Here is a 26,712-nt window from a genome sequence, read left to right on the forward strand (position 1 = left end):
TTGTAGTGAAAATTTTGGCGTGGATGTTACTCTGTCCATTCACTTTAATGGTTCCATTCAAGCGAATGAGGTCTGTAATCAATATATCCCCATTTACGATATGGCTTTATTATAGAACATGTCCATGTAGCAACCTGTTAAACATTAACACTCTCATTCACTTGAATGGACTAGGCAGCAAAATTTACCGCAAGCTTTGGTATTTCATCCACCACAGGTTATTGTAAATTTGGTTCAGTATTTTTGAAAAAACATTAGGTATACTTGCAAATACTGTGTTTTTTTATGCTTTGGTGGCTTTCTCACTGGCTTAAATGGAATGGAAATGGAAAAGTGAACACACAGGTCAAAAGCAGGCTGTTTCAGAGTCGAAGCGGTATAATAAAAAGGGGCTTTAGTGTAAAGATACATTTTAGATATACTGTATTATTTGGAGTAAATAAATCCTTTTCAAACCAATTGAGTGAAACAATACAAGTTGTTGTGGCACACCTGTTGGTCTCTCATGACACACAAAATCTGATGCGACACAGTGTTTGTGAATAATTGTACCGTAATAAATACATATACATTGAAATCCAGATTACAAAGTAAGGAAATTCTAGCTTGTTGTTCAAAACCATTATGAACACAGAAAACAGGAGACCCAAGCATTCCTGTTATTTTTTGAGGTTGTAATCAGCATCTATTATTCATGAGTTCCAAATGTCTAATTTAACATGAGGAAAACGTGTGAAATTGAATGTCTCCTTATGGGACAATTCAAGGATCATTCTACTCCATCCTGGCTCCACGTGAATCAGCATAGAGCAGCCTGCAGGTCAGAGTTTACAACATACGGTGATGTGAGTCATGTGACACCCAGTGTAGTTGTTCACTCATGGCGCCCTTGCTCTAGCGAGAAAGAAAATATGAAGGAGCTTGCACCCACACCACACACCAACACATAACCCTCGTCCTCTTCATCTCTCATGATCATCTTTTCCTTTACACCTTTGATTGCTGCCTATATTTATTCTTTAAATTGATTTGCATGGCAAGTAACATGATAAACAACAAGATGCAATGCTATTATAATAGCAGACCTTAATTTGGTTTTAACCATAATTGTAGGAATATATTATATTACCGGCAGGGGGTGCAATAGGGCGACACTAGGCTTTCCATTTGTGTTCCCCATACAACTGCACTTTGTTGCATATTCCCATCTACTGTACTGTATAGGCTGTAGATGCCACATCCCTGGATTTAGGTCATGGAAAATAGGTTCAGTTGTGTTACATGATCTCTTTTCATGAATGTGTGTGTGTGTTTGATTGTAGTGTGCCTAATACTAGAGAAGAGTGTCAATTGAATGTTTACATTGAGGGATTATCAGTGTAATAAATACGTTTTATAAAACAATGAAAGGAAGATGCATGGTGAACTAGTGATTAGCACATCGCTCAAGGTTTGAATCTCCGCTAAAGCTTTGCTGTGTGGCGTTTATGTGAATACTCGCTCTAACTGCAGTGATGGAAAGGAATGAAATCCAAATATTTAGTCACTGTGAAGAAGTAGATTTTTCAAATAGGCCTATCTGTAATTTACTTCAGTATTTTGCTTTTTGTACTCTGCATTTGAAAACTTTTTTTTGGTACTTTATCCCGACAAAATAGGTTCATTACTTTTTTTTTTTTTTTTTTTGCAGTTTTTTTTTTTACCATTGTGCCAAGTTATAAAAAACATGTACTTTGTATAACTGACTTAAGAAAAAGACATTTTTATTTTCCAACCAAAGTGTATTTATTTATTTATTTATTTATTTATTTATACATATTAGTGAAGTGAAGTTCATTTGTCCAATAGGCTCTAAGATCTACTAAACAAATGTATTTATTTATTTATTTATTTATTTATACATAATAGTGAAGTGAAGTTCATTAGTCCAATAGGCTCTAGGATCTACTAAACAAGTGTATTCATTTATTTATTTATTTATTTATTTATTTAAACGGGTACTCACACTTTCACAATCTCTTCTGTAACATGTAATTCTAGTCCAATCGCACTCTCTTGCGCCGCCTGTCGGTTTTCTTACCCTTTGCCTGGCTGGCCCAAGCGCGCTCCCGTCACACGTCAGAACCCAGCCTACTGGTGCTGAGGCTGACGGGGAGGAGGAGGATGAAGACGATGGCGGTGATACAGGAGCAACGCTGAGTTTGCTCTCCCTCTTTCCCCCCTTTTTTTACCCCCGTCCATTCAAGTTTGGACCACATGTATTTCAATTAAAAGGGCATCTTAGCGACACAGAAGTAGAGACAGTTCGGACCGATCGGACGCGGTACCGCTCTTCTCCGCCCTCCTGTCTCCTGAGCCGAGACCGAGATGGGGAACGAGGCGAGCATGGAGGGCGGCGGGCAGCCCGGAGAGGCCGGGATGATGGGCTCCGTGATGCCCGGAGGACCCGCGACCGCAGGGCCGGGAGGACAGCACGTGAAACCCGTCAACGGCTCGGCTGCCGGCGGAGGGATGGGAGTCGGAGGCCCCGGGATGGGGATGACGAGGTAGGGCCATCGGTTCGGCTAAATAGGTGCCTGGCTGACGTGCGTTTGGGGACTGACTGTAGTGAGGAATGCGCGTACTTATTGGAAGGCTGCATGAGGAGGACATTCTTGCGTAGCGTGAGAGCCACCAAGGTGGAACAACCTGCTGCCACCCCACCCCCCAAAGAAAAAACATCATCCGTTAAAACCATACGTTTGACATTGAATGAAAGCGGTTGCTATGGCAGCCACCACCCGAACCCCATCATCTGCCGTCGTGTTCGGCGGTGTCATGTGCTGCGATGGTAGTATTTCCCCTCTTGCGTGGCGCGTTGCACAAACCTGGCGTGACGAGCTGCAGAAAAACGCGCGCGCGCGCTCTCGTTTCCACGACCGCACTCACTTTACGCGCACGCACTCCGTGTTTATCGTCTCATATAAATGCAGCATTCGTACACGTCATTCATTTAAAAAGATGTTTTGTGTTGTTTAAATCTAGAGGTGATGGACACGTGATTCTCGTGTCGCGCGTGTGTGTGCAGGGGTGCGCGCTAGTGTTGCACGGGGCTTGCCTTGAATGTGTGGGCGTGTGTTTGGGGATGTGTGTCATAGTGGTACTATTATGTTAGGAGCTAGAACAGCTATGGCTTGCACATCCCTCCAATATACATGGATGATGGATATCATCGCAAATCTGTGAATGTCAAGTCCTTGCATGCATCACGTAATATTCCAGCAATGCATTGTCAGATGTTACTAACAAAAAACAAACAAATAAAACGTTGGTGCTGCTCAATCAAGCTGACAGTTGAGTCATGTTACATGTAGGGCACGCCTTGCACCGGTTTGATTCCCACCCCTTGTGAGAGAGACAGGAGTGAATATAGGAGCGAGCCACGACATGGCATATCCATCATTATATAACATCGAGACTCACAGGAAGCATGATGACAGCTTAACCTGCCTTCTAATAACAGCTCTTCCGAGGTGCACTATTCCGTTTCGCTTTCATCAAATGTGTTGGAATAAAGGTTTACTGTATGTGGTGTGCGGCACATTACGTTAAGTTTTGATACCACTTGAATAAGAGGCCATGTGAAGAGAATGATCACGTGCACAGCGTGTTTGCCTATACAGCCCCCTCCCCTCGTCGTTTGCAATGCCTGCACATCTCCTCTTCCTCCCCTTATGTCGGCTTCCCTCTCTCCATTTGAGCGTCCTTCTGGAGGGAGGATGCTTATCTGTCCTCTTCTGTTGCTCTTCTTTCCCCATCTCTCGACACGTCCTCACAGCTACTGTAAATTTTATGTGGTCATAGAATGGAAGTATGAGGCAAAAAAAGAATCATGTATTGTAAGTTAGCGTGTCAACCCATCCATGTAATATTTTTTCATTAGTGCTTTTCCTTATAAGGGTCACGGGTGAGCTGGAGCCTATCCCAGCTGACTTTGGCAAGAAGTCGCAATCCACTTTATACTGTATGTTAACGATAGAGACACTGCATGGCCTATAAAAAAAATAACAACAACATTTATTTGTTTATTTATATAGCCATCCATTTTCTGAACCACCTGCTCCTTTCTTTGGGTCCATCTGAAGAGCTTGGGAGAGGTTATTAAAAAACAAAAAAAAACAACAAAAAAAAACGTTGCAAGTTGCATTTGCACTACTTGTGTTCTTGTGTGCAGCACTGATTGGGGATTCAAGTGTTTGTGTAATGTGGCATCAAATAAGTTTGACATCCTGCCAACTTTTGAGACAAACTTTGAATGTCTGGGTCATTGTAAACCGACAGCTCCTTCAAATTTTTTACCAGCTTGCCATGAACCACTTTTGGGCCCCCGTGATAACCCACAACTGGAGTACTCAGAGAAAACCCATGGAAATGCTGGGAGAACTTGCAAACCCCACATAAGCTGGCACCAAGTTCAAACCCAACTGTTATGTTGTGGATATTGTTTGGATGAGGTTAGGTAGGGAAGTCCATAGTTCAAAAGTACAGCAAAAGAGTAGAGCTGATCTGTAAAGGAACATGTAAACAACCAGATTAGCAAACAGAATTTCACAATCCATATTTGAACAAACTATGACAGTGGTGTAATATATCTGCGTCTATATCTCGATTCGCGATTAATTGATTGTTGACGTGCATCATTATGATAAGTTTTACTTATGTCACCACCATGAACAAAAAGTAACAAATGCGACAGCATGCATTAGAACCCATTTGCAACGGTGTCACACTCCACCTGTAAGAGCAATGTGTGCGTGTGCTGTCTGGCCTCACTTCCACCCCCGCCCCTGATTTTCAACCAATCACAAGCAACCTGTTAGTGACTCTGGCTCCCTGCTAACTGGCATGTACAGTCTGAAGTGCAAAGGTGTAAGGATGGAGGAGAGTGATGGAGATATAAAGTGAGCTGAAAGGGTCAGAATAGTGAATGCAGGAAAAAAGGGAACGAGGCTCTCAAATGGACCCCTCTCTAAAGGGCATAGAAACAGAGGAAGGTGGGTGCAAGGAACAGAGGGATGGAAAGGCCAAACATGAGGGAAAAAAATGGACTGAATCATTGAGATAACCGAAAATAAAGTCCAACATACTATTGTCTCGAAAAAAATATCACCCACAGCGCCAAAGGCTGCCATACATTTTTTTATGTTTAAAAACATTGCGATTGGTTGGCAACCAGTCCAGGGTGTCCCCCGCCTACTGCCCAGAGCCAGCTGAGATAGGCGCCAGCAGCCCCCGCGACCCTTGTGAGGAATAAGCGGTCAAGAAAATGGATGGATGGATGGATGTTTAAAAACACCATAGTTTTAGATTTTGATGTTCTATCATTTGCATGTGGCTGGCAACCAGTCCCGCTTCTCGCCTGAAGTCATCTGGGATAGACTCCAGCACATCCACCAGCTTATTGATGATAAGCACTCTCGAAGTTGGATGGAGGTTTATGTTTGATGTTTCAGGAAACTATAGAATAAAGTGTTAAGTTTATTTGTATAGTCCTGAATCACAGAAGACTCTCAAAGGGCTTGATAGGCCCACAGTAGACAAATATCAACAACATCCTCTGATCTAAATGTTTGAAAAACAAAGAGTCACTGTGCAAGGACTGTATGTGATCCACTCAACAAACACGCTGGACATTCTTTGCCAAAGATACTTTTTTTTTTTTTTTTTTTTTTTTCAAAAAAGGTATGGCTTTTGAGTTAGTTGCTATATTGTGTTTGTTGCATTAAATAAAACAACTTTTTTTTTTTTCTATTATAGAAAGACCGTTGACATTTGTTTGGTACAACGGCGTATTAGGGGCACATATACCGTATATATTTTTTAGAGGCGGTGTAATGTTCTGAGAAAAAAAACTCACAAACTTACGAGAAATAAACTCGCATATTTGTGACATTATAAAATAGTACATTTGCGTGAAAAAAAGAAAAATCAGAAATCTACGAGGAATAAACTTGTAGATATGCGTGAAAAAAACTCAGAAACTTGTGAGACGTAGCGTAGCTATAGTCTGGACGACATGCTGGCTTTTGTCCACCAGGAGCTACATAACGTAAAGATTTCTTGGTGGTTCATGGAACAATCTTTATACAAGTAGAATGAAAAGGCAGGATGAAGACGTATTTCTAAACTTTACTCGTTACATATGGCAAGCCACTATCAGAAGCTAGCACACTTTAGGTCAATGCAAGTGAATGTCAGAGAACTGCAGATTCAACACATCAATTTAGAGACTTGTACCCAACGCTTCAAAGTGTGACGGCTTAATATGATATGCTTCATCTCTGCGAACGAACATCTTTACCAGATAAAAATGCATGAAGCACCTCTCGCTGTTCAAATTCAACAGGGAAGTGGTGAATAATTCTGCGAGAACACAATTAATTGTAGCGTACATTCGTCTGTTAGATTTGTCTGTTTCCCCACCCGCCATTGGCGCTGATTGGTTTCGTTCCGCGGCTCCGCCCTAAACAACGCCTGATTGGTCCGACTTAAAAAAGGTCAGCTCCAAACATATCAGCGGGAGCGGTACAATATGTATTCTCCGGAGTTTGTGAACTCACAAATACTGCCAGAATTCAGCTTGCTAGCAAGATTATGCTACACTAGCACCTGAGCTATGAACCTCCTACTGTTTGCTTATCTCCAAGAGGAGACCAAACACATCGTTTTTGGTCTCTTGGAGTTAGGAAGAGTCCAGCTGACACGAGTGATATACTAACAGAGCAGGAGCTGTGTGGCTCAGAGAGTAGATTGACTGTCTCCCAAGCTGAACGTTGGGAGTTCGTTCTTCAACTTCTGAGTGACTTTTATTTATTTTTTTCAATTCTTTATTTTACCCTCTTCCAAGTGTAAATATTACTCTAGTTTTTCTCTCATAAATTTGCGATTATTTTCAGAATATTACGCAAAAAAATACATATTTATACTTGGCTCCAATACACCGTCATAGTTTGGTATAAATTAAACTAAGTTGCAAGGCTCATAAAGTACATGACAATAAAAATGCTTATAACCAGTATTGTACGCATTGCATTATAGTAGAAATTTCAGGCGGTTCGGATTAACTATGCTTACACTTCTTCCTATTCTCATTTGAGGACGTGCAATATGGAGTTACAGCAAATGTGAATGAAGCAGTTATTTTTTTTTCTGCTCTAATATTTTTTCTAAACCATTTTAACATATTCAAAACAAAATGCGGCAATCAATCAGAAGCAATTTGGGCAGGACACAAAAGTGCAAAAATAATGGAGCCCTAATTTACTGCAAATGGGAGCTGCGCATGCTATAAATACATAAAAGGCACAAAAAAGGGATATGGGAAGAAATGTGTGAAGTCTGGATTGGTGCAGGGAGAAAATGAAGAAGGGAATGAAGAGCAATGATGTCCAGATGGCTCAATGAAAAGGACTTCGAGGGAGAGAGAGAAAGAAGGAGAGAGAAAGCACATATGGAGCAAAACATTCGCTTGCTGTAGTGTCACGTGTTCATGTTCCATCTGACTCAACTCACACATGCCAGGCTGCTCTATGTGTACTGTCTTATATATTTATGTGTATGCCTGTATGTAATCTATACTGCTCATGTGCAAACATATGGACAAATTGTTGGGACTTTGCTGTTAAAGAAAGAAAGACAGACAGAAAACAATGATCATGGTTGTAAATTGACAAGACTGGAATTTGCCAAACTGCATAGTGACAAGCCAACACATAATGTAATGTCATAATATCAATGTGTTGGTGTTAAGGTAAGGCAGGGGTATCCAAACGTTTTCATATGCCGGCCAGGTACAGAAAAAAAAGGAAGGGTACAGGCGCCGCTTTGAATTTTTTTTATTTTAAATTCTTAAATGCACTGAAATCACTCAAACAAGCAATTATTCATTGTTTATATTTTCTATTTATAGAACTGCTCTCTGATAAAGCTGAAGTCAACCCAAATATTTTCTTTATAATCATATGTTCGATGCAGCCCCTCTTGTCCAAACACATTCTGATTAAAAAGGAACCCCCCCCCCCCCCCAATAATTATTGTCAATAATATATTATTAGCCCTACTAGTCTAAATACAGCAGCAAAATGCAGCAAAATCCAGCCGTTTTTGTCAATATCAGAAGGCGGTCATTTTGCCAGTTGCTGTTGAGTGAAGATGACATCACACTTGCTCAGGTCTCAGGTAACAACCAATCACAGCTCAGCTTCAGAAAACAGGTAAGCCGTGATTGGTCGTGGCTTGAGCCCTGAGCAACTGTGATGTCATCTTTAGTAAGTTGCCAAAATGGCCGCATCCTGAGATGGCAAATGGAGATGAGAACCACTGAGCCACATCACCCATATGGATTAAAAACAGCTGGATTTTGCTTCGTAACTCATATTCCACAAATGCCAGATGTCATATTTAGATTAGTTAGGTCACATATAACATTATTGTCAAGAAATGTTTAAGGTAGACTTCCCGTTAAGCAGCAAAATACACCTGTTTTTAAACATCTCAGGGGACAGCCATTTTGTCACTTGCTGTCCACTGAAAGTGACATCGCATTTGCTCTGGGCTCAGACAACTGACCAAACACGACTCGCCTGTTTTCTGAAGCTGACACATGATTGGTCGTTACCTAAGCCCTGAGCAACTGTGACGTCACTTTCAATGTACAGAAAATAGCAAAATGGCCGCCTCGTGACATGGATTAAAACAGGTGGGTTTTGCAGCTTAACTCACATTGTTAATCAGAATGCCGTGTTTAGTCCAGTGGGGACACATAAAACATATTACTGTAAATAAAATGTTTGGGTTGACTTTCCCTTAGAAGGTGATAGGCAAATAGTTTAGGATTTACAGTACAATTACTGAGTTTTCCTCAGAAGTGAACAGCACAGTGTGTTCACGGTGAAGTGTGTCAACTTCCATGTTTGTTTCAGAGGCTATTACGCTGTGCTTGGCTATTTTTTCTCCCTCGCTGCAGTTGTGAAGGTCACGCCGTGTTTTCTTATTATGTTGTCGACCAGAATTTGCCGCGTGTTCACATGCATGTACACTTTGTTATAGCTCGGAAACTATGCGGCCAGGATTGCCGCGATTGCTGTGTTGACTCCCATTAGCCTTTAGTCTTGTTTAGTGAAGCACTTTGACAAATGAGTTTCAGACTCATCTATTTGCTTTTTCCACAACATTACACTGATTTACCGCCTTGTCTGTCTCTTATCCCTCACTGCGGTTTACTCAAAGATGGTGGTCATTAAAAACAAAACAAAAAAAACCCACACACAACAACCTCATCATCTCAATCCTTCAATTGTTTTAAATCCTTACACCACACCCTGTATGGTGTATGTGGCTTCTAAACTAAATGGATTTGGCTCACACAACATCTACACATGAAGCAACACTTAATTAATGGCTTGCATGACAAAATATCCCTGCAAGAACATGTAGCAAAACATCCTCCTCGAGTCAAAAGTGCACAATCAATCCACAAAGCTCAAGCTGAGGTAAATAACAACTACAAAGAGTATTCGAGAGCACTTTGAGTTGGTCCCGTAGCAGCAAAGTGACACTTCCATCTCACGACTCCCTTTACTGTTGGAAGGATTGGCACCACCTAACACACACAAATGGAATGTTATTGTAGCCAGCATGAAATTGGGGGGATGGGAGTTTTAAAAATAGGTCATTTTGTCGGATGTGCTCAAAGGTTATAAAAGAGATTTGTCTTCGGCATCTCCCAAGAGGGAGTTCAGCTTCTTGCTGGTTTGTCTGATTGTGTTCAAATGATTGACAGTTCAATTCTGTTCTAACACTTGTACATTGATACAAAGTGTCTCCAATGAAGATTAAACAGTGAACATATGACTGTTTTTATTTGAATACCAAGCATGAAAAAACAACAACTAGTTGTTGGAGATGCCCGACTGCTTTCTTCACTACTGACGAGGTGCGGATGAGCAAGGCCGTGTCTCCACCCCATGCTCAAGAGATGCAACAATGTTTGCAACCCTTTCAGCCTGACACCTCTCCTTGCATGCCTGCATGTGTGCGATTTGGCTTCTGCGGAATGTTCAGCACAAAAATATACAGCAGGGTGTTAGTTTGAATTTCCCCTGGAGAGATTATAATGAGTATATTAATAAAAACATTTAATTCAAATGAAATGAAAGCAAAGATGCCAACCCCGATCAAGACTTCTTTGGGACATTGTAAATATTTTGTCAGTAACATTTTGATTTTGTCAGGAACACTTGCGTCTCAGCCAAAATAAGCACACGCCATGAGAATGACTCCAAAGAACACATACACATAATATTATTAAATGACCTTAAATGATTTATGTATGATGACGTAAAATTCCAACATATTTTTTTTTATCCTTTTTCATGCAACGTTAGCATAGCATGTCTAAAGTCATCCGTCACACAAAAACTCAGGAACTCATTCACCTTGGCACCATTCAGTGCGGTCCTGCCCGAGTCTCAAACCCAAGTTATCGCCGTCTCCCAGGTTGAGGGTGCGCTAATCACCAGGCTAAGACCCTGGGCTATTGATTGAAGTTTGACTATCAGACTTTTTCATCTGCTCCGGCTACACAGCAGCACCACTGACTGAAATGTTGAAGTCAGCTTATAAGTGACCATCAGAACAGTAACAGTCATCTGTTTAACACGTCATCCCTGCACTCCACTTTCAGTCAGGCTTGACTCATCATTTTTCTCTCAGTTCAACTGTTACGCTAACGCTAACTTAACAAGTGGACAAGCGTGAATTGATTGGTCATGCCTGGAGAATGAGGCGCAAGAATGAAGCAATCGAAAGGTGGCCATTGTTGTGTTACTGTCTCGGATGCTACGGTTGTGTAGCATCAGAGCTAAAACAATACCCCACACATCCGAATAACAAGATGGGCCATTTCATATAATTTTAACAATAAAGGAGATTCATTTTGAAAATCAATTAATATTACTGATACGAGTGTTTGAATTATTGGCAGTTGATATCAAACGGTAATAATTGTTTCAAAGGGAAAAAAGTTGTAAAATAATAGTTTTTGCACTTTTAATGTAAAAATGTCTTTACCGTTATTGTTCCCAAATTAAAGTGCATGATTTGCAACATCTTTCCTGATATAGAGGATCTTCTCTCCTATTGTTTAATATGCTTTTGTCATGAAAACTGCAACACAAATGCATCTTTCTGTCTCCGTTCTTTTACAAATGCCTCATTTTACTAAAATTAGACTGTGTATGACAGACAATAATGTAAAAATGTTATTTAAAAAATGGCCTGTACAGTTACTAGAGTTTAGAAATTAGACTGGAAAATAATAATGAACCTAAGTTATACTGTTTAACAAAATATAATTGATCTCCAAGCAGAATTTTGTTTTGCAAGTGGACCACATAGAAAGTTGACCAGTGCCATGGAACACCTTGGTGGTACCAGGTTAATACAATATAAGCACCTCAAATGTCCGCGGAACTATTAAACTTATTATTACATCTTACAGGATCCATTTGCTGACTCTATAGTGACTAAACATAAGTTGTTGAAGTTGCACCTTAGCTGCCAATGCCCACGTGAACATTTTAACATGCAAATGCTTCTGTAGATGCTTCTGTAGGCTTTCAAGATAGAAATAATTAGAAAAAACTGTCAACGGACAAAATGCCAAGTGTTTCTGCAGTAAAGAGAGCATCTGTCTGCCAGCCCTGCGGTTCAACTGTGCTTTTGGTGTAACACCTTCATGTTTTTAGGTGGGGGGCCTGAGCCTAGCATCTACTTGTCTCTAATTCTGTTTGACATCCTGGATCACACCGACTGAGTCGGAAGAATGGAGGAGGGTAGTACACTACAAACTGAAAACTAGGCGGTGGCCATTTTTACTAAATGTATGTTTATTTCATTTCAGAATCCGTACATTTTTACCTTTACTTAAAAAGGAACTTTCCCATTTTAAAACTGCTAGCAAGATTTGATTGTCGTGTCACTTCTCACTAATCCCTCCTCCCCCTTGACCAAATCAGTGCAGTGCAATTCTCAAACATGGTCATTCATAATGCCACGTGATTATGAATGGGCTTAGTCGTGATAAATAAGCACAGAATGCTGTCAGCCTCAACAAAATAGCAGCACTAGCGCTACTAATCTAGCATTAGCACTGTAAAAAAGCAGACGTCAGCCGCGATTGCTTTGTTGGTAGCATGATTTATTTGTAGTAGAGGGTGACTGTAAATGATATCGGTTGGAAGATTTATTTATTTTTGGCAATATACAAAAAATTAAAAATCTAAATGTGATGACAAACTTACCTGTCAAGCTGAAATGTTACCAATTCTGCTTCACGTCTGAATCCTCAGCTACTTGAGGTGCTGTGCTCTGCCTCTGCATGTTATCATTTAGCCCAGTTGTTTGCAAATGATGGATGTGCATTCATGTATATATATATATATATATATATATATATATATATATATATATATATATATATATATATATATATATATATATATATATATATATATATATATATTAGGGGTGGGACAAAAAACGCGTTGCTGTGAATCGGTTGCGAGTGAGGCTTTATGGTTTTCATAACAATAGCAAGAGTTCTGCGCCGTGCTCTACTTGTTTTGTTTACATTTCAGTAGCAGCACTATTCAAGCTACTTCCGTGTTTACAGAGAGCTAGCAAAGTAGCACTCAGAGACGCTTCATTCCCCGGATGTTGTAAACATAATGCAAAGACCTTGGGGGCAGCCTACCGTCAACGCCGTGCTCGCGACACGGCGCGCGCGCGCACAACGAGTGACAACATGCAACAGTGGAGACAGTTAGAAGAAGAAGAAGTATCTTTATTGACAGACTCAAGTCCATTAAGAACAAACAAATAATACAACAACATACAAAAAACACACTTATATAAAAACACACATGAAAAATAGTCCTTTGTTCAAACAACATACAGTTCATGTATCCAGTATTTCCAGAACAATGAAGTGTATCTAGAATCACTTAAAAAAGGATCATTTATCGATTTTATAATTCCGTTACCGGATCTATTAATTCGACACATAAATTTATATATAAAATTCCTTAACAGTGCATGAAATGTTGGAACATTTGAGGCAACAAACAAGAAACTTGCACTCTCCCACCTAGGGTATTTTAAAAGAATTCTTAAAGCATCATTATATGCAACCTTGATCTTATTCATTATTCCTTTTTTATAGTTGCGCCATAGATGTGGGGAATATAATGGAGTACAGTAGGCTTTAAAGGGTTCAATTTTAACATAATCAGAACAGTGACTAAATTTGCGCGCAAGCATATTTGCTTGGGCATATAACTTTCTGCACTGTCTCAGTACATCATCATCATCACTTACATCATCCCTCAACACATGGCCCAAATATTTTACCTTTGTTACAACTTTCAGTTCTTGTTTGGACAAATAGAAAGATGGAAATATCAGCTTTTGATCCGCCTTAGATTTAATCATCATTACCACAGTTTTAATAGGGTTATATTGGATGTCATATGGCACCCCATACTCAGCACATACTTTAAGTAGTTGCTGTAAACCAGCACTATAAGGTGTCATTACTACCAAGTCATCAGCATACATTAAATGATTAATGAGCCTATCTCCAACCATACATCCAGTCATGTATTCATGTAATTTCTTTGACAGTTCATCCATATACAAATTAAACAGAATTGGTGACAATATCCCCCCCTGTCTTACCCCATTTGTAACTGGAAAACATGTTGAGACAGTTGTCCCCCATCTGACTTACATAGTTTGTTTTGTATACCAGTAATACATAATACGTAGTAAGTATGAAGGAACCCCTCGCTCTTGCAGTTTAATAAAAAGTTTGCCATGGTTGATGCGATCAAAAGCCTTAGATGCATCTAAAAAGCACAAAAATACAGTGGAGTTATATCTATTATATTTGGACACCACCTCTTTTAATGTGTAAACACACAAGTCTGGGCTATGTCCATTTTTAAAACCAAATTGATTGTCACAACTCATTATGTATCCCTGAAGTCTGTCTAATAAAATTCGCTCTAAGACTTTAGATAATACACTTGCAAGAGCTATTGGTCTATAATTATCTGAACTTGATACTTTACATGTTTTATCTTTAATTACTGGCACCAGGATTACGGACAGCATAGAGTCAGGCAATATTCCATGTGATAGGAAGCCAGAAAAACACATAGAGAGCAACACCGATATTCTTTTACTAGCATACTTCAGGTGCTCGGCTGTTAATTGATCAGAACCACATGATTTATTCATTGCCAGTTTTCCAATAGCATTGCACACTTCATCTGGTTTAATCACCATGCCATTATTGTCATCAGCCATACATATATTAAAATCAGCACTCTGAACACAGTTAAAAAGCTTACTATAATACTTTCGCCATAACTCCACAATATTTTTATCTCCAGTAATCCCATCAATATTAGCCGACTGCGGTATTTTACTGTTATTAATTCTTTTAACTTCTTTCCAGAAAGCGATACTGTCTTTCTGCCCAAGGTTTCCTGCCATAGAGTTTGCTCTCAACATCTGTTCATTCTTCTTAATAAAGCGCAACGCATACTTAAACTCAGCATTTGCTTCTTTCTTCTTCTCAAATTCTGGTCCGTATCTTATTTTACCAGCCAATACCCATTTTTGAGTGGCATCTTTAGCCTCTGAATATAAATCTGACACATGCACACTCCAACCTGGCATGATTTTATGCTTCTTCTTCTCAATAATAAGGGATTACTATCATTAAGGAGGCCTGTCACTATTGTTTCATACATGTTGAGCACAGCCATGAAATGTTCCTGTTTCTTACAATTTATATCATCACATAGGATAGCTTCACATGGGATGTCAACATCACAAAGAGTTATATCAGTTCGACAATTATACTGCCAGAGATCAAAATCTGATTGTTTTCCCCAGTCTAGCTTTCTACATGTACCATTATTGCAAACAGGCAATGCAGGTAAACATTCTAGATCAAGTGTCATAGAAACTGGAATATGATCTGCAATAGCTAAACTATATAAGATCTCAGCTGTCACCAAGCAGTTGTGTGTATCAGCAGTGCATATACAGTGATCCAGCCAAGATGTTGTATGCCAAGCTTCACTAATATATGTATAGCTATCAGCTGGCAAGATTTTCTCACTTGAGAGCATAAGCTTATCATTTCCACAAAACTCCTTCAAATGTCGCCCAAACAAGGAGTGAACATCTGATATATCAGCATTCATATCACCCATTACAAAGATACTCGTGTATTCACTATCTTTTATAAAAGAACTAATAAAAGCGAGCCTATTAAGATATTCACTTTCATTCTGGAAAGATTCATAAGGTGTATAAACATTTAAGACAATAAAAGTATTCCTATCATGTGTAACTTTAACTGCAATGGCCCAGTCAACCTCAAGCCGAATTACAGAAATTAATGGGTCTAGTTTCTTATGCCAAAAAATGGCTATCCCACCAGGTATTCTGCCACGCACAATACCCAAACCCAAATCAGTTGTGGACTCCCCTGCCCCATAGAAGTCACTGTGCACAGTGTTGAGTTTGTCCAGATCTTGTACAGATAGCATAGTCTCTTGTATACATAGAATATCAAAACTCTCAAAGAGTGCGTCAATAACAATACGCCGTGCTTTGTCAGCAGCCCCTTGTCCAGTAGGCAGTCCACGCGAATTGTATGACACAACTTTCATCATTCATTCAACATCCACTTGCACACTTACCCCTCCTTGCATAGGGGGCGCAGTGGCAGAAGCCGGTGCCGTACATCTCGGTATTTCCCATGGCTATCGAGTCCTCTCGGTGCACTTGTATGTCCCGGGCCGGCGTTGGTACTGCGCGCGAGCCAAAAAGAATAACTCCCGTGACGATCCAATGCATGGATTCAAACGACACAGGTATGTCCCACAGCCAACACACCAGCTAAGCTAAACGCACACTGCAAGTATCTCATTTCTCAGTTTGTGGCTCCCTGTCAATGTCTACAACTAGCATGAGCAGCAGGGAACTGAGACGTGCCCGCAATTATGTCCTCAAACTCAAAATGAACGACAGCCCAAAAAACAAAACAAACAGTCGTGATTCCGTGGTCATCATTGTGTCTCAGATTTAAAAAACAAAAAAGATGTCATACATTAACCAAAAATGAATGTGATGGCAAAGAAAAACAAAAATTGTTAAAAACAAAAATTGTTAATAAAAAGGGAAATGCACTTTTGTAAATATTTTTGGATATATTAAGTTGTTAAAATGTGTTTGATAGATTTATTGTTCCATTAGGTGGCTTCATATTTCTTTTGGCTGGACGGTAGGTTTATGTCATGTCTTAAATTTATGTTTCTGAAATAATTCACAATGTGGACATATTCTGTTTAATTGTGTTGGTGTCTGTCTAAAGGTTAAATATTTATATTTCAAATTGAATTATCAGCCTTTTGTTTTCCTGATCCTTATTTTGAATTAAAAAAACAACAACAACAACAACAACAACAAAAAATCATAACTCTCAATAACGACTAATGAATATTTAAACTGATACATTTTTCAGTCATATTGCCCAGCCCTTTGTTCCGGTCCATTTAAATAATTGATTCAATATATAAAAATATAGAAGACATTGTTGTTGTTCTTTTTTTACACATTTGTAGATACTGTAAAAATTTGTGGTGTTTTAAGATTAATGTTTACAAGCAACAAATGTCACTATAAGTTTTGAATATTGAAATTAATCGTATCGAATCGAAAATTGTATCGTTCCCAAACTTAATCGAACCGTATCGAACCGTTCTGTTCTGAAAGATAATCGTTTTTCAATCGAATCGCAACTTTGTCAGATATTATTATTGAGATACATATCGAATCGGCCTCATGTCAGAGATTCCCACCCCTAATATATATATATATATATATATACACCTGAGGTGAATACTCCTGCAGCTTCAGAAAAGCTCCTGAAGCTCGAGACTGTACAAGGCGTAGTTTGCCATTAGACAAGGCAGACAATATCTTGGGGCCCCCTTGGACAGAGGGCCAGCAGATTTGACAGAAACCACATATCATTCAGTGCAGCAATGACAATTGACTGTCTCAAATTTTCTGAGGCAGGTTTTTTTTTTTTTTTTTTTTTTTTAAGAAAAACAAAACAAAAAAACAAAACAAAACAATGTATGACCAAGTAAGATCTTTTTTTTTTTTTTTTACGATGTCTACGAATGGTGTTTTTTTTTTTTTAACAGATATATCTATACTGTACCTATGTCCAATTGTGCATGAGCAAGAAGAATAACTCAGTTCTCCATATGCTGTGTCATCAGTAGGTGGAAATGTAAAGCGCTTTGTGAACATTGAAAGATGAAAAGCTCTCTTGTAGTGAAAGGCGATTTACTATTTGATCCATCAATTGTGCAATGTTGGGGGTGTTGGCTATGGAAGTTTCATATATCTTACCTGGATACTCAGTGTGACGATGCATGGTGGCACAGAATGACAGGGATGTAGGTTTTCAAGTATGGTGTTGCATGCCAAGCACAATCATTATTTCTGACCGTCCCTCTCTTCACTCTACTGCACTTCACTGAGATCATTTTCACACCTGCCTCCATTCGTCATGGCTTTTCATTTCAGGGTCCAAGGCGGTTGAGTCACTCCGCTCGTGCCCGTCTGGCTCATTCATTCTCCGTGAGAGGCTGGCTAGCAAAATTGTCAGCCTGTTTGTTTATGTTGTAAATCATCAGGATGCAGTCAAATGCACAAATGTTGTTTTCGCAGGTAATGTAATTGCTGCCTGGATGAACGGTCTGGATGGATGTCTGTGCATTATGTGCAACTCCTTGTGCGTCTTTTACAATGCTACCCCACCTCCCACCACCGCCACCACCACCACCACCACCACAATTATTATGCAGAAGTATTGTAGAAAACAGGGTGTCGGAACAGTCCAGCTGGTGGAGCTTCTATTTGCTTTCACATTATGTAATGATCCATTATTACAATCTTTACAGTGTTTTGGGGGGGAGTATTTTTATGTATTTATTGAATGCAAACGCAAAACATCATCAGTGTTTAGGTTTTCCATTCAAACAGCCTTGCGTTTTATGTAGCAATTCTGTCGATCCATGTTGCTAACTGGGGTGAAAACCAAAGAAAAGGCAAACACATCACATCCATCACACCAGCATCTACTGAAATTCAAACAGAATTCGCCTCTCCCTCCCACTGCTCGTTGAATCAGTGGGTGCTGGTGTCTGTGGATCTCACTCTGCTTTATCTATCCTTCCCTTCTTCCTCTCTTTAGTTTTTCCTCTGGTTTCTTGAGATCTCCTTAATTTGTTGAAATTTAGAGGTTTCGGGGGTTGGTGTAAGACTCAGATTTTGTAACCCGGTGGATGGCAGGAAGTGTTTAGTTGGTGCTGGATTTTACTTTGATTTATCTTTCTTTCTTTTTTTACCTTTCCTCTGGTCTCCTGACCTTCTGAACTTCACGACTCCGGCGAGACTCTGAAGTATCTGGTTAAGGTGAAGGGTAATGGGATTTTTATTAGGTTTTAGGTGAATTAAAGAGTATAAATTTACACGTATTTACACATACGCCCACACACACACACACCCCCATACATACACATTAAAAAAAAAAATTAAAAAAAAAATTTAAAAAAAGATGAGCAATGATGATAACATGTTGAATCGGTAAGAATCCCGAATGAGCAATTCTGAGCTCTCTCTTAAAAAAAAAAAAAAAAAAAAGAAAAGAAAAGAAAAGACAAACACAGCTGGAGTAGATGATACCTAAAGTTAAGTCTTGTAAGATATTAAACAAGACTCGACAGTAACTTGAACAATAATAATAATAATAACCACTAAAATAACAATAACACTCTAAAAACATGTTGAACTGAGAAATGTTATTATGATTACAAATTGAATTATAGATCAACTTAAAAGGGCATGACGCAATTTAAGACTCAAATTTGAGTGTTAAAATGACCACATTTTTCACCTGCACATGTTTTAATAATTGTATAATGGACAGGAGGCACTGCTGTGGCACAGTGACTGTTGCCCCTATTTCCCTGTAAAGTGAAATAATGTTGGTGCGGTCGGGCCGGAAATTTTAACTTTTGCTCTGAGCATGACGTCATGCTCATGATCCTGGCCGTGTGCGTCGCTGACGTCCATTCCGCGTTTCGCCAGAGGGGCAATCCCCAGGCCGCGGCAGCACCAAGGCCACCCCCAAGCCACCCGAGCGGACACCGGTCGGCGAGCCGACCCAGACGCCCGGAACACCCCCGCCCCAGCCCCGGCCCACACCCCCGAGCCCAAGGCCGCAGAACGAGGCCCGGCGGGCCCCCACAGCGCCCCATCCCCCCATGACCCCCCCGCACCCCACCCAAACCCGCTACCCGCCACGACCCAGGCCGCGCCACCCCCGGCCCCCAAACCCCCGAACACACCCCGACCCCCAACACCCAACCCCCCACCCACCCATACCTCCAACCCCCCCCCCCAAACAAGCCCCCCCGACGACCGCCAACCCCTCCACGAGCCCCCCCCCCCCCCCCCCCCCGGAAACCGGCACCGGGCAGCAGCGCAGAGAGGGAAGACGTGCCCACCCCACCTCCAGCCGTGCGAAAGGAACACAGCGGCGGGAGGGGGGAAGCAGAGGAGGAAGCACCGGGGGAGAGGCGGAACACCAGAACACTGAGCCCGGTGGGAAGAGGCCCCGGTCGTCACGCCAGCGTACTAGTGACAACTAACCCTGTTACTGAGTCCGCCAGCTCGCCGACTGGCGAGCTCTACCCTTACACCGTGAATGTGGCCCCACCCAGTGTATATACAAGTGTGTGTGTGTGGTGCATTAAAATTGGGAGCAGGTGAGTCGGAGCAGAGGGAAAAAAATTCCCCTACTCCGATACACCCGCATCCCCCCCAAAAAATGAATATGTATATGTGTGGTGCATTAAAAAAGGAAATGGAGGGACAAAGTGGTGGGGCAGGGACACAGATGGGGGGGACCACAGCGCTGCCAAGCACTGCAGTCCATCCCCCCTGATGGCTCCCCGCCCCAACTCACCCCTCCCCTTGGACATGAAGTGCATTAAAATTGGAGGGGAGTTGAAGGGAGAGAGAGTGTTTCCACCCTTCCCCACCCCACCAAGAAATGTGTTGTGTGCCCTATGTGTAAATTTACAAAGTGTATAGGTGGTAGAGCTACCCCCGCCCGACCACGGGGGACGGCGTCAAGAAAATTGACTAATTTGCATGCAGTAACACCAAGTGTTGATGCTTAGTGCCCACTAGAAATAAATCTTAAGGAGTTAGTGAGTATAGTGTCGTATAGTGTGGTATGCTCGAGCCCACTAGCAGCAACTAGGTTCCTGACTATATAAAAATAAAAACAATCAGATACAAAATACCAAATACAGAAGCAGCGAAAACAGAAGTTGTAACGATGTGGTGGCTCTCATTAACAGGCAGAATCTAGGCAGGATTAAGTTGCCAAATTAAGATTAAAATATTATATGTACCTAGACCATATTTGTTTAAATCTTGATACTTGATTTTTATTTAAGTCAGAGATTTTTTCCATTGAGATATAATTTATTAGTAAGTTTAACCAGTGGTCGATATTTAGAGATTGTTTATTTTTCCAATTGACAAGGATTATTTTTTTAGCAATAGTAAGGGCTATACGTATAGTATAGTACAAGTATAGATTGAAATTGTTTACATGGTAGCTCAGTTATTGTTAAGTCACCTAGTAAACACAATCTTGAAGATAAAGGAAGCCTACAGTTTAATATATCAGCGAGCTTTTCCAAGATTTTAGTCCAGAAATGCAGCACTGGAGTACATGACCATAAAGCATGAAGATAAGTATCGGCAGTGTTTTGTGAGCACTGGAGACAAATGTCGGAGTCAGAGAGTCCCATTTTTTTCATCATATATTGTGTAATATATGTTCTATGAAGTATCTTATATTGGATAAGTTGCAAATTTGTCTGTTTGGTCATTTTAAATACATTTTCACAGATTTGGGTCCAAAAGTCTGGTTCCGGAACTATAGACAAGTCTTTTTCCCATTTTAAAGTCGGTAAATAAGTTTTATTTGTGTATAAAAATAACTTATATATTTTTGATATTTTCTTTATTGTTGTTGGAGAAAGCTTTATAATATCTTTAGCTAAGACAGGCAGTTGGAGCGTATCCTGAAGTGTTGGGATTTGTTTCTTAACCATATTTTTAACTTGCAGATAATGTAAGAAATTTCCCTTTTTTATTTCATATTTCTGGACCAAGTTTGTATACGATATAAACTTATTATCTGAGAAAAGATGATGAAGGTGTGTAATTCCTTTCTGCTCCCATAAGCTTAAATGGAACGACTGATTATTAAGTTGAAAGTCGGGGTTATGCCAAATGGGAGAGAGCCCACAGGGCGCCAATTGGGAGTTTGTAATTTCTAATGCCTTCCACCAGGCAGTCAGGGTGGCGGCTATCATTGGGTTTTTAAAACAATTATGTCGTCTTATTGATTTTGTAATAAAGAGTAAATCTAACAGTCTAAGATTATTACAATCCTTCTGCTCCAATTCCAACCAACAGTTAGTATCTCTGTTGGGTTGTGTCCATAGCACAAGATATTGTAGTTGATTAGCTAAATAATAGTACATAAAGTTTGGTGCCTCTAAACCTCCTTTAGATTTACTTTCCTGAAGAGTAGATAGACTAATTTTGGCTTTTTTTTTATTCCAATAGAATTTTATGATAGCAGAGTCCAGCGATTGGAACCAGTTAGACGTAGGTTTAAATGGAATCATTGAAAATAAATAATTAATCTTTGGTAAAACTTTCATTTTTATAGTAGCTATCCGTCCTATTAAAGAGATCGGAAGATTATTCCAGCGCTCCAGGTCACTACGGATACTATCCAATAATGGTGAAAAATTTAAAGAAGTTAATTCAGTTAACTTAGGTGAAATTTTAACACCTAAGTATTTTAAATTACCTGTAGGAAAGGAGTAGTGTGGATCCTGACTTGTAGGATTCCATGAATTTTCTGTAATAGGTAATAATGTTGATTTTGTCCAATTAATAGAGTAATCTGATAAGTGAGAGAATTTAGTTATTAAGTTAAATGCTTCCCCTAGCGAGATAGCGAGATAATTTTAATATCGGTATTAATTAGTGATATCGGTCGGTAACTTGACGGGAGGGTGGGGTCTTTTTCTGGCTTTAATAAAAGTTTAATTGCTGCTATATTCATATCTTGACGTATATCACCTTTACTTTTAATTTCAGTTACTACTCTTAGAAATAATGGAGCAAACATTAACCAGAAATGTTTAAAAAATATAGCCGGATAGCCGTCTGGACCAGGTGCTCTGCCATTAGGCATACTGTCTAAAGCACGATACAACTCATCTATAGTAAGCGGGGCATCTAGAATATCTTTATGTTCAATAGATAACTGAGGTATATTTAAGCTATTTAGGAATACCTCAATATATTCAGGGTTAGGTCTATTAATTTCTGAGTATAGATTTCGATAATAGTTATAAAAAATATGGTTAATTTCTTCTGGTGATTGTGTGCATTCACCATTTATATCTTTAATAGCCGTTATAAGAGATTTTTCCCGATTCCGTTGAAGTTAATTTGCCAGAAATTTACCTGATTTATTATTATGTTCAAAATTATTATATCTCAACTGTTGTATTATAAACTCTGTCTTTTTAGATAACATGTTATCTAACTGTATTTTTATATTCTGTAGTTCTATCCATATTTGATTATTTGGGTTTAATACATATTCATCCGTTAGTTGTTTAATTTTATCTTCCAGGTATTTTTCTAATTTTTGATCCTGTTTCTTTTTATAAGTTGAATATGATATAATTTTCCCTCTAATTACCGCTTTTCCTGCTTCCCAGAGAAGAGATGGAGATATATTTGGAGAGTCATTTATTTCCAAAAAATCTGCCCACTCCCTTCTAATAATTTTATCAAACTCTACGTCTTTCAGTAGTGAGATGTTAAAACGCCATATCGGGGGTAGTTTAAAGGTAGAGTCAATTTGTAGAGTGAGGGAGACTGGTGCATGATCACTTATAATTATAGAATGTATTTTTATAGCAGTTTTATCAACAATAGAATTATTTGTAAGGAAAAAATCAATTCTTGAGAATGATCGGTGCACCGCAGAGAAGAAAGTAAATTCCTTCTTTGTTGGGTTTTGAAGTCTCCAGCCATCGCTGAGGCCAAAATCCTCCATATATTCATCTATTACTTTAGCGTAATCGCCTTGTATATATCGTATTATTAGAACGATCTATTAACGGGTTTAAGACCGTGTTAAAATCACCTCCAATAATAATAGTAGAATTTGTTGCTAAATCGAGTAACCGAGAGAAAAATTCATGGAAAAAATCCGGGTCATCATTATTTGGGGCATATAAATTACCAATTGTATATACTTTATTAAATATAGTTACCTGGATAATAATATATCGACCCTCTAAATCTATTACTATATTATTTAGAGTAAAGAATAAATTCTTATGCATAAGTATAGAGACACCTCTTTGTCTACTATTATAGGAGGCAGAGTAAACTTGACTAAATTTTTTATCTATAAATAATTTTTCTTCTGATTTTTGTAAGTGGATTTCTTGTAGGAGACAAATATCTGCCTTAAATTTTGAGAGATGGTCTAAAATTTTTATTCTTTTTGCCTGGGAGCGAGCGCCACACACATTCCAGGAGACCAGAACTAATTTCTGCATACAAGCAATATAGACTCAGTCTTATGTATACATCCATCCATTTTCTTGACCGCTTATTCCTCACAAGGGTCGCGGGGGCTGCTGGCGCCTATCTCAGCTGGCTCTGGGCAGTAGGCGGGGGACACCCTGGACTGGTTGCCAACCAATCGCAGGGCACACAGAGACGAACAACCATCCACACTCACAAGCACACCTAGGGACAATTCGGAGCGCCCAATTAACCTGCCATGCATGTCTTTGGAATGTGGGAGGAGACCGGAGTACCCGGAGAAGACCCACGCGGGCACGGGGAGAACATGCAAACTCCACCCAGGAAGGTCCGAGCCTGGACTCGAAACGGAGACCTCAGAACTGGGAAGCGGACGTGCTAACCACTCGACTACCGTGCCGCCCAGTCTTATGTATACATCTATATGAGCTGCTTATTAATATTAACATATTGTAGGATAGCAAAAAGTAATAGCAAAAGAGTAATTAGGCAATTTATATAATTTATATAAAGAGAGAGATAACAAGTAGATAAGTATAATAGTGAAGAAACGAGGGGGGAAGTGAGTGTGAAGGAAATCTGTGGGGGATTCAACATAACAATACACCAGTAAATAGTGACCTAAGCGAGATTATTATTTTTATTATTATTATTATTATTTTTTTAAGAATATATTTTTATATTATTATTATTATTATTATTATTATTATTATTATTATTATTATTATTATTATTATTATTATTATATAGCCTATACATGATATAAATTCATATTCTCAGTTTCGTAACCCATTATCCATACATATACATATATACTGTATATACATATACATACATATACATATATACACACATACATATACATACGTCAAATAATCACACAATACTCGGCTCTACCAATTATCAGTTAGAACAGCCAAGGGGTCGAGGTTGGGTTTCGGAATAGCTGGCCGTCGATATATAATTTATTAACGACCATCGAAGTCCGTTTACCCTCCTGTCTATTTTGTTTCATTATAGGAAACTGTATTTTTCGCCGCTCATTTATCTCTCTTGGGAATTGATCATTCATCCCGAAAGATGTCCCTTTGAGCTCCCGTCCTTTACTTTTTACCAATACCAATGTTTAAAATGTTCGAACTTAGCAATAATAGGACGGGGCTTATTGCCCTTACGAGCTCCGAGCCGGTGTACACGGTGAAAAGAGATATTATTTATCGTCTCCTGAGGGATCTTTAGCGATAATGTCAAAAAAAAATTTATCTCGCTCTCTGGATTATCTGGGGTATTTTCGGATATACCTGAAAATATTAGATTTTCCCGCATACTACGGGATTGAACATCTAAGACCGTTTCCTTTAGCATTTTATCTTCCTTTTTAATCGTCTCCAACTCGGCTGTGACAGCTACGTGAGAGGAGCGTAGCTCTGAATTATCTCCTTGGAGATCGCTTACCTGTTGGCTAACGAATTCCAAACTTGCCTTTAATTCTTTGACGTCCTCGCGGATAAGACAGAGGACGTCAAGTTTTTTATTTATGGAATCCAGCATACTCACCGATACGTCGGCGGTTACTAAATCAACAGTATCTGTTGACGAGTCATTTTTCCTTTTTTTCGAAGGATTATCACGACTAGCCACCAGATCATCCATCGCGCAGCTATAAAAATAATCGTCAATAAAGCGTTCGAGGTCGTCCACACTGGATAATATTTCAGATCTTTCTTAGAAAAGAAAAAAATCGAATTTATCTAGTCGTTAAATTCGGGTTTAATTAGAAATATAAAGCTAATTCTATTTTAGCAGCAGGGCGCCGCCATGTTAGATTTTCCCAGTCTCGCTACAGTCACAGCATCTCGCGATAGCTCTGCTGCTAGTGCGACTTGTGCAAATTAAACACATAATGTAAGGTCCAATAAAGACTTAATTTCTGTTTTTCAGTGACCAATTTTAAACGAGAAGCGGCTCGTTCTCATTCAATTGAAACAGCAACACTGCCTCCCGTGGACGGAGGAGGAACGGGCCTGAGACACGTGAATATCTGAGGGCTTGCGTGTGTGAAAATCTCAAAAACAGCGTGATGTTTGTCTCAAAAATAAATGGCCGTGTGCGACGATCCACTAACGCACTTTCGACAACTCGTAAGCAAAAGTCATGGAAAATGCACACACAAAATTTAAAAAGACGTGAAAATCGCAGATATATTTGTGCATCTGAAAAACGTGAAAATCAAGAAAATGTTTGTGGATCTGAAAAACGCGTGAAAATCGCGAAAATATTTGTGGATCTCAAAAGCACGTGAAAAATACCAATTTATTTGTGTGAATATTTTTGAGACAAATCTCTCCCCATATAACATCACAGAGGAAAGGCATCACTACTGATTAAATGTATAAAATTGTAGCAGACATGCAACATTGACATGAATTCCAGGATTATTTCCTTCTTCAGCTGAAATCAGCTGATGCGGCAAAGTGAGATGGAAAAGATCAATTCACGTAGCTGTCGCACCGCTAAAGCAGATAAACATCTTGCTCATTTCCTCTCCCATTTTTTATACGCAGCGAAGGTGGCATCATTGTGTTTACTTTGCTCCCATGGGGCTTGTAGCCGCCTTCTCAATCCTGTGAGCAGAATATTTGACACAGCTATTGTATTGGATCTCACAATATTGTGTAGACATGTTGCTGCAGCATTTAAGTTTCAGTCATTAACTATTTTTTTCCCAGCCGTGCACTGAAGCTCATCCTTTTCCGACTGTACCGCATTTCCATCACCAGCTTTTTAAGCCTCTTATTCGGTCTTCTTCACCACCATCCATGAAGAAGTGGCGCTTTGCGGTTTTTG

At 39.5% G+C, this 26,712-nt stretch overlaps 1 protein-coding gene across 6 annotated transcripts in view; it reads left to right on the forward strand.

Moving 5' to 3' along the window:
* The first annotated feature begins 2,130 nt into the window (after positions 1-2,130).
* bsna (bassoon presynaptic cytomatrix protein a) overlaps positions 2,131-26,712 on the forward strand; it is a 143,494-nt gene continuing 118,912 nt past the window's right edge. For all 6 annotated transcript variants that reach the window (XM_077514856.1, XM_077514858.1, XM_077514860.1 and 3 more), the window contains exon 1: positions 2,131-2,546. In XM_077514856.1, coding sequence (XP_077370982.1) covers positions 2,368-2,546 — 179 coding nt within the window. In that variant the 5' untranslated portion in view covers positions 2,131-2,367. The remainder of the gene's footprint in view (positions 2,547-26,712) is intronic.

The sequence above is a fragment of the Festucalex cinctus genome, chromosome 2 (assembly GCF_051991245.1).
Source record: "Festucalex cinctus isolate MCC-2025b chromosome 2, RoL_Fcin_1.0, whole genome shotgun sequence".
Classification (NCBI taxonomy): Eukaryota; Metazoa; Chordata; class Actinopteri; order Syngnathiformes; family Syngnathidae; genus Festucalex; species Festucalex cinctus.